The sequence below is a fragment of the Lutjanus erythropterus genome, chromosome 1 (genome assembly GCF_056507025.1).
Source record: "Lutjanus erythropterus isolate fLutEry1 chromosome 1, fLutEry1.hap2, whole genome shotgun sequence".
Taxonomy (NCBI): domain Eukaryota; kingdom Metazoa; phylum Chordata; class Actinopteri; order Lutjaniformes; family Lutjanidae; genus Lutjanus; species Lutjanus erythropterus.
The window spans coordinates 26837935-26847796 of NC_139317.1; the positions used below are offsets into that span (position 1 = coordinate 26837935).

Here is a 9862-nt window from a genome sequence, read left to right on the forward strand (position 1 = left end):
GACTCTGTTGACAGTAGCAAATGCTAGATCCATGTTATAAATGCTCGTCTCCTCTAGGAAATGTCTGTATTTTCATTGTGCTGCTGTCCATTTGATGATGGATAGATGATGTATGTGATGGAAAAAAAGATCCTTTAAGTCATTATAATGACTATAAAGTATTTAAGTCATTATAATGACTTAAAGACTTTAATGACTTAACTTTCTTAAAATACTGAGAAACGCTCTCAAAAATAATACTAAGTTATTATTTTGTATTTATTTCTTTTTTCATCATATTGGCAGATTGTGCTTCCATATCTCCTTCTTTATCTCCTTGCAGTTCTCATACATTCCACAGTTTTTCATACACAGAGAATTGACACCGAAGGCCAAGTGGCAAAGTCCAGTCCTGCCAGGAGCATCTTTCTCTATGATGTTTAAGCATATTTATGGATATTTCTATGGATATCAGGGATAATGATACTTCAAAAGTAAGTCACACTGAATCTAGAGAGATGTGTATCATGTCTGTGTGGTCAGAACTGACAGAGTAATGAATCTGATAAGTATGATTTTTTGACACCAATGGCAGCAATTAGATGCTAAGGGTTTTTAACTACCTTAATTGCCTCTGTGAGCTGTGTGTCATGGCCACTGCTGCAGCTCCATCTGCTGAACATGTTGATAAGCATGCCAAAGTAATGAATCAAATTACAATAACTAACTTCCCCTTGTTTTTAGAACGCCTGTCCCTTTTACTTCACACAGAATCCTTGTCTTCTTCCACACTTCACAGTTTGACAACCCTTGCTGTCTACAATTCAAATTCTGCACCTCCAAAAAAGGTCTCACAGATGTTTTCCTGTAAAATGTTTTGGCCGTTGTTAAGAATTATGGAGTTGTCCAAAAATTAATGCATGGAAGGAAAACTGAGGCTGTGTTTGCTATTAGAGAGTCCAAGACGAAAAATAAGAGAGAGGAAATTATTCCCGAGGCCGGCCAAAACAAACAAGAGAGCACAGTTCAGCAGGTTCATCTGTGCACTATGAGAGATCAGCCAAAGGTTTCACACATGTCATCAGCGAGTTTGGTCAAACATGTGCACACACACAGCCTAATCTGTTAGTGCTGACTGGAGACACTGAGCACGCAGCAGACAGCACCTCAGGGTGGAGGGCAGGGGGGGGGGGTGCATTCGAGGCTGTTAAAGGAGAATTGGATGGGTGATGACACTTGAATTGTTGCACACTGGCAGTATGTGAAGAGGTGAAAAAGGGAGTGATTGCGAATGTGAGCAGACAGGCAGATGAAGAAGAAGAGGTTGGTATAATGACAAGGTCAAAACGCTAGTGTGAAGGGAAGACTCAGCTGGTGATGAGAGCGAGCAGGAAGGTTATCCAAGGGGTAAAAGGTGGAGAGAAAAACAGTTTGCAAAAGGCTGGGATTACTGAGGGACTGCAGGGTTGTAACCTGAGTGAGTCACAAATTCAGCGAGATACTGCTGTTTTTGTTGCACAATGATAATAATAGAGAATTCTTTTTCTCCCCAAAGTTTTTAATTAAAATAATTAATACATTTTAAAGTTATGAATAAATACCTTTAAAAAGGCTGTTTCACAAAATATTTTAAGAGTGAGTGTAAAATTTACATTTCAGTGAATGTGATTAAAAATAGTGTAAACCAAAGCACTTTCAAGTTCCCCCGATCAGTCAGAATGTCAGAATGCATGTTTAGGAACACATTACTGAGGGAACATTATGCTTTATTAAACTACATTTTCTAGTAATTAATATCACAATGTTTGAATGTTATTGCTGACCTCATACGTAACCCCGCTGTCAGTGCCTGCATCCCAGGGGATCAGGTCCTGGACCACCCTCTGGACCCAACCACACTCCTTGGTACACAGGTCCTCAGCAGACAGACCCACATTCCAGTCTGGACTGGGGCCCAACATGGTCAGGAAGGACATAATGTGACGGGTTCGGTCCACAGAGAACTCAGCTGAAGGGGCAGCACGCCTGAGGAGGACAGTGAGAAAGAGGTTAGGGTGAATCAAAGCAGTCTGTGAGAGTGAATAAGGGAAGGAAAGTGAGATGTCACCCCAACTGATGGGTGGGGATCTCCGATGTGGCACACAGAGGTGTGTCCTTCAGAAACACTTGGGCTAAGCTGCAAAGAGCTGTCCAGAAAAAAACCTGATGATGCATTTTGGTGTTCCCCATGAAATTGAAAGCAGATTGCCTTCTAATTGAAAATGGACAAGTGTCTGATATCAGTATCTGAGATATTTTTTTTTTGGCAATAATTTCTATCTGATTCCTTTGATATCAGGTATGTGCCAATACCAAGGCCAGTTTGATACTTCTATTTATCTAAATAACCCAGCAGCCCAGTGTACACTCAAGGTACAACCAGAAAATTAGAAATGAGTATTTTTTCTTAATAAAAACATCCAAATTGTCTGATTTGAGCTTCTCAATTTTGAATATTTTGTTTTTTCACTCCTCTATGACACTAAACTGAATATCTTTGCCACCATAGCCTTTAGGAAAAAGCGATCAACATTTTTTTTTAGCATTTTCTGACATTTCATGGAGCAAACAACTAACTGATTAATTGAGAAAATAATCGAGATATTAATGATGGCCCTATTTTTTTTTAGGAGTGTACCACCCAATAATGTAATAATTTACTGAAAATGTAATAATGCCTGAAAATGTAATAAAATTTGCACTTAACTCGATCGATATTACTCAATAATGCAATAACTTGACTGATAATGTAATAAAATATTCTGACTGATATTGTAATAACATTTTTACCGATAATGTAATACCTTATTACATTATTGGAGATTTATTACATTTTCAGGTGGGTAATTTAAAAAAAAAAAAATAATGTGAAACTTGACAGATAATGTAATATAGAGTTCTACATTTTGTGTTTTGAGAATCCAAGACTGTTATATAGCCTACACTGGATTTGAAACAACAGTATGACTGTACGTATGTATGATTTCAGGCTTGACTGTATGTATGTATGTATGTATGATTTCAGGCTTGACTGTATGTATGTATGTATGTATGTATGTATGTATGATTTCAGGCTTGACTGTATGTATGTATGTATGTTTGATTTCAGGCTTGACTGTATGTATGTATGTATGTATGATTTCAGGCTTGACTGTATGTATGTATGTATGTGTGATTTCAGGCTTGACTGTATGTATGTATGTATGTATGATTTCAGGCTTGACTGTATGTATGTATGTATGTATGTATGTATGTATGTATGTATGTATGTATGTATGTATGTATGTATGTATGATTTCAGGCTTGACTGTATGTATGTATGTATGTATGATTTCAGGCTTGACTGTATGTATGTATGTATGTATGTATGTATGTTTGATTTCAGGCTTGACTGTATGTATGTATGTATGTATGTATGTATGTATGTATGTTTGATTTCAGGCTTGACTGTATGTATGTATGTATGTATGTGTGTATGTATGTATGTATGTATGATTTCAGGCTTGACTATATATATGTATGTATGATTTCAGGCTTGACTGTATGTATGTATGTATGTATGTATGATTTCAGGCTTGACTGTATGTATGTATGTATGTTTGATTTCAGGCTTGACTGTATGTATGTATGTATGTATGTATGTATGTATGTATGTTTGATTTCAGGCTTGACTGTATGTATGTATGTATGTATGTATGTATGTATGTTTGATTTCAGGCTTGACTGTATGTATGTATGTATGATTGATTTCAGGCTTGACTGTATGTATGTATGTATGTATGTATGTATGATTTCAGGCTTGACTATATGTATGTATGTATGTATGTATGATTTCAGGCTTGACTGTATGTATGTATGTATGATTTCAGGCTTGACTGTATGTATGTATGTATGTATGTATGTATGATTTCAGGCTTGACTGTATGTATGTATGTATGTATGTATGTTTGATTTCAGGCTTGACTGTATGTATGTTTGTATGATTTCAGGCTTGACTGTATGTATTTATGTATGTATGTATGTATGTATGATTTCAGGCTTGACTGTATGTATGTATGTATGTATGTATGTATGTATGTATGTATGATTTCAGGCTTGACTGTATGTATGTATGTATGATTTCAGGCTTGACTGTATGTATTTATGTATGTATGTATGATTTCAGTCTTGACTGTATGTATGTATGTATGTATGTATGTATGTATGATTTCAGGCTTGACTGTATGTATGTATGTATGTATGTATGTATGTTTGATTTCAGGCTTGACTGTATGTATGTATGTATGATTTCAGGCTTGACTGTATGTATTTATGTATGTATGTATGTATGTTTGATTTCAGGCTTGACTGTATGTATGTATGTATGTATGTATGTATGTATGTATGTATGTATGATTTCAGGCTTGACTGTATGTATGTATGTATGTATGTATGTATGTATGTATGTATGTATGATTTCAGGCTTGACTGTATGTATGTATGTATGTATGATTTCAGACTTGACTGTATGTATGTATGTATGTATGTTTGATTTCAGGCTTGACTGTATGTATGTATGTATGTATGATTTCAGGCTTGACTGTATGTATGTATGTATGATTGATTACAGGCTTGACTGTATGTATGTATGTATGTATGTATGATTTCAGGCTTGACTGTATGTATGTATGTATGTATGTATGTATGATTTCAGGCTTGACTGTCTGTATGTATGTATGTATGTATGTATGATTTCAGGCTTGACTGTATGTATGTATGTATGTATGTATGTATGTATGATTTCAGGCTTGACTATATGTATGTATGTATGTATGTATGTATGTATGTATGTATGATTTCAGGCTTGACTGTATGTATGTATGATTTCAGGCTTGACTGTATGTATGTATGTATGTATGTATGTATGTATGTATGTATGATTTCAGGCTTGACTGTATGTATGTATGTATGTATGTATGTATGATTTCAGGCTTGACTGTATGTATGTATGTATGTATGGTTTCAGACTTGACTGTATGTATGTATGTATGTATGTATGTTTGATTTCAGGCTTGACTGTATGTATGTATGTATGATTTCAGGCTTGACTGTATGTATGTATGTATGTATGTATATATGATTTCAGGCTTGACTGTATGTATGTATGTATGTATGTATGTATGTATGTATGTTTGATTTCAGGCTTGACTGTATGTATGTATGTTTGTATGTATGTATGTATGATTTCAGGCTTGACTGTATTTATGTATGTATGTATGTATGTATGTATGTATGTATGTATGTATGATTTCAGGCTTGACTATATGTATTTATGTATGTATGTATGTATGTATGTATGATTTCAGGCTTGACTGTATGTATGTATGATTTCAGGCTTGACTGTATGTATGTATGTATGTATGATTTCAGGCTTGACTGTATGTATGTATGTATGTATGTATGATTTCAGGCTTGACTGTATGTATGTATGTATGTATGTATGATTTCAGGCTTGACTGTATGTATGTATGTATGTATGTATGTATGTATGTATGTTTGATTTCAGGCTTGACTGTATGTATGTATGTATGCATGTATGTATGTTTGATTTCAGGCTTGACTGTATGCATGTATGTATGTATGATTTCAGGCTTGACTGTATGTATGTATGTATGTATGATTTCAGGCTTGACTGTATGTATGTATGTATGTATGTATGTGTGTATGATTTCAGGCTTCACTGTATGTATGTTTGTATGTATGTATGTATTTATGTATGTATGTATGTATGATTTCAGGCTTGACTGTATGTATGTATGTATGATTGATTACAGGCTTGACTGTATGTATGTATGTATGTATGTATGATTTCAGGCTTGACTGTATGTATGTATGTATTATTGATTACAGGCTTGACTGTATGTATGTATGTATGTATGTATGTATGTATGTATGTATGTATGTATGATTTCAGGCTTGACTGTATGTATGTTTGCATTATTTCAGGCTTGACTGTATGTATGTATGTATGTATGTATGTATGTATGTATGTATGTATGTATGATTTCAGGCTTGACTGTATGTATGTATGTATGTATGTATGTATGTATGTATGTATGATTTCAGGCTTGACTGTATGTATGTATGTATGTATGTATGTATGATTTCAGGCTTGACTATATGTATGTATGTATGTATGTATGTATGTATGTATGATTTCAGGCTTGACTGTATGTATGTATGATTTCAGGCTTGACTGTATGTATGTATGTATGTATGTATGTATGTATGATTTCAGGCTTGACTGTATGTATGTATGTATGTATGTATGTATGTATGTATGTATGTATGTATGTATGATTTCAGGCTTGACTGTATGTATGTATGTATGTATGATTTCAGACTTGACTGTATGTATGTATGTATGTATGTATGTTTGATTTCAGGCTTGACTGTATGTATGTATGTATGTATGTATGATTTCAGGCTTGACTGTATGTATGTATGTATGTATGTATGTATGATTTCAGTCTTGACTGTATGTATGTATGTATGTATGTATATATGATTTCAGGCTTGACTGTATGTATGTATGTATGTATTTATGTATGTATGTTTGATTTCAGGCTTGACTGTATGTATGTATGTTTGTATGTGTGTATGTATGATTTCAGGCTTGACTGTATGTATGTATGTATGTATGTATGTATGTATGTATGTATGATTTCAGGCTTGACTATATGTATTTATGTATGTATGTATGTATGTATGTATGTATGTATGTATGTATGATTTCAGGCTTGACTGTATGTATGTATGATTTCAGGCTTGACTGTATGTATGTATGTATGTATGATTTCAGGCTTGACTGTATGTATGTATGTATGTATGATTTCAGGCTTGACTGTATGTATGTATGTATGTATGTATGTTTGATTTCAGGCTTGACTGTATGTATGTATGTATGCATGTATGTATGTTTGATTTCAGGCTTGACTGTATGCATGTATGTATGTATGATTTCAGGCTTGACTGTATGTATGTATGTATGTATGATTTCAGGCTTGACTGTATGTATGTATGTATGTATGTATGTGTGTATGATTTCAGGCTTGACTGTATGTATGTATGTATGTATGTATGTATGTATGTATGTATGTATGTATGATTTCAGGCTTGACTGTCTGTATGTATGTATGTATGTATGTATGTATGTATGTATGTATGATTTCAGGCTTGACTGTATGTATGTATGTATGTATGATTTCAGACTTGACTGTATGTATGTATGTATGTATGTTTGATTTCAGGCTTGACTGTATGTATGTATGTATGTATGTATGTATGATTTCAGGCTTGACTGTATGTATGTATGTATGTATGTATGTATGATTTCAGGCTTGACTGTATGTATGTATGTATGTATGTATGTATGTATGATTTCAGGCTTGACTATATGTATGTATGTATGTATGTATGTATGTATGTATGTATGTATGTATGTATGATTTCAGGCTTGACTGTATGTATGTATGATTTCAGGCTTGACTGTATGTATGTATGTATGTATGTATGTATGTATGTATGTATGTATGTATGATTTCAGGCTTGACTGTATGTATGTATGTATGTATGTATGTATGATTTCAGGCTTGACTGTATGTATGTATGTATGTATGGTTTCAGACTTGACTGTATGTATGTATGTATGTATGTATGTTTGATTTCAGGCTTGACTGTATGTATGTATGTATGATTTCAGGCTTGACTGTATGTATGTATGTATGTATGTATATATGATTTCAGGCTTGACTGTATGTATGTATGTATGTATGTATGTATGTATGTTTGATTTCAGGCTTGACTGTATGTATGTATGTTTGTATGTATGTATGTATGATTTCAGGCTTGACTGTATGTATGTATGTATGTATGTATGTATGTATGTATGTATGTATGTATGTATGTATGTATGATTTCAGGCTTGACTATATGTATTTATGTATGTATGTATGTATGTATGATTTCAGGCTTGACTGTATGTATGTATGATTTCAGGCTTGACTGTATGTATGTATGTATGTATGATTTCAGGCTTGACTGTATGTATGTATGTATGTATGTATGATTTCAGGCTTGACTGTATGTATGTATGTATGTATGTATGATTTCAGGCTTGACTGTATGTATGTATGTATGTATGTATGTATGTATGTATGTTTGATTTCAGGCTTGACTGTATGTATGTATGTATGCATGTATGTATGTTTGATTTCAGGCTTGACTGTATGCATGTATGTATGTATGATTTCAGGCTTGACTGTATGTATGTATGTATGTATGATTTCAGGCTTGACTGTATGTATGTATGTATGTGTGTATGATTTCAGGCTTGACTGTATGTATGTTTGTATGTATGTATGTATTTATGTATGTATGTATGTATGATTTCAGGCTTGACTGTATGTATGTATGTATGATTGATTACAGGCTTGACTGTATGTATGTATGTATGTATGTATGATTTCAGGCTTGACTGTATGTATGTATGTATTATTGATTACAGGCTTGACTGTATGTATGTATGTATGTATGTATGTATGTATGTATGTATGATTTCAGGCTTGACTGTATGTATGTATGTATGTATGATTTCAGACTTGACTGTATGTATGTATGTATGTATGTTTGATTTCAGGCTTGACTGTATGTATGTATGTATGTATGTATGTATGATTTCAGGCTTGACTGTATGTATGTATGTATGATTGATTACAGGCTTGACTGTATGTATGTATGTATGTATGTATGATTTCAGGCTTGACTGTATGTATGTATGTATGATTGATTACAGGCTTGACTGTATGTATGTATGTATGTATGTATGTATGTATGTATGTATGTATGTATGTATGTATGATTTCAGGCTTGACTGTATGTATGTATGTATTATTTCAGGATTGACTGTATGTATGTATGTATGTATGTATGTATGTATGTATGTATGTATGTATGTATTTACGATTTCAGGCTTGACTGTATGTATGTATGTATGATTTCAGGCTTGACTGTATGTATGTATGTATGTATGTATGATTTCAGGCTTGACTGTATGTATGTATGTATGTATGTATGTATGATTTCAGTCTTGACTGTATGTATGTATGTATGTATGTATATATGATTTCAGGCTTGACTGTATGTATGTATGTATGTATTTATGTATGTATGTTTGATTTCAGGCTTGACTGTATGTATGTATGTTTGTATGTGTGTATGTATGATTTCAGGCTTGACTGTATGTATGTATGTATGTATGTATGTATGTATGTATGTATGTATGTATGTATGTATGATTTCAGGCTTGACTATATGTATTTATGTATGTATGTATGTATGTATGTATGTATGTATGTATGTATGATTTCAGGCTTGACTGTATGTATGTATGATTTCAGGCTTGACTGTATGTATGTATGTATGTATGATTTCAGGCTTGACTGTATGTATGTATGTATGTATGATTTCAGGCTTGACTGTATGTATGTATGATTTCAGGCTTGACTGTATGTATGTATGTATGTATGATTTCAGGCTTGACTGTATGTATGTATGTATGTATGATTTCAGGCTTGACTGTATGTATGTATGTATGTATGTATGTTTGATTTCAGGCTTGACTGTATGTATGTATGTATGCATGTATGTATGTTTGATTTCAGGCTTGACTGTATGCATGTATGTATGTATGATTTCAGGCTTGACTGTATGTATGTATGTATGTATGATTTCAGGCTTGACTGTATGTATGTATGTATGTATGTATGTGTGTATGATTTCAGGCTTGACTGTATGTATGTATGTA

At 33.5% G+C, this 9862-nt stretch overlaps 1 protein-coding gene across 1 annotated transcript in view; it reads right to left on the reverse strand.

Moving 5' to 3' along the window:
- spon1a (spondin 1a) overlaps positions 1 to 9862 on the reverse strand; it is a 102612-nt gene that overhangs the window by 12696 nt on the left and 80054 nt on the right. The window contains exon 8 of the mRNA XM_084718307.1: positions 1803 to 2004. Within this exon, the coding sequence (XP_084574433.1) occupies positions 1803 to 2004 (202 nt within the window). The remainder of the gene's footprint in view (positions 1 to 1802; positions 2005 to 9862) is intronic.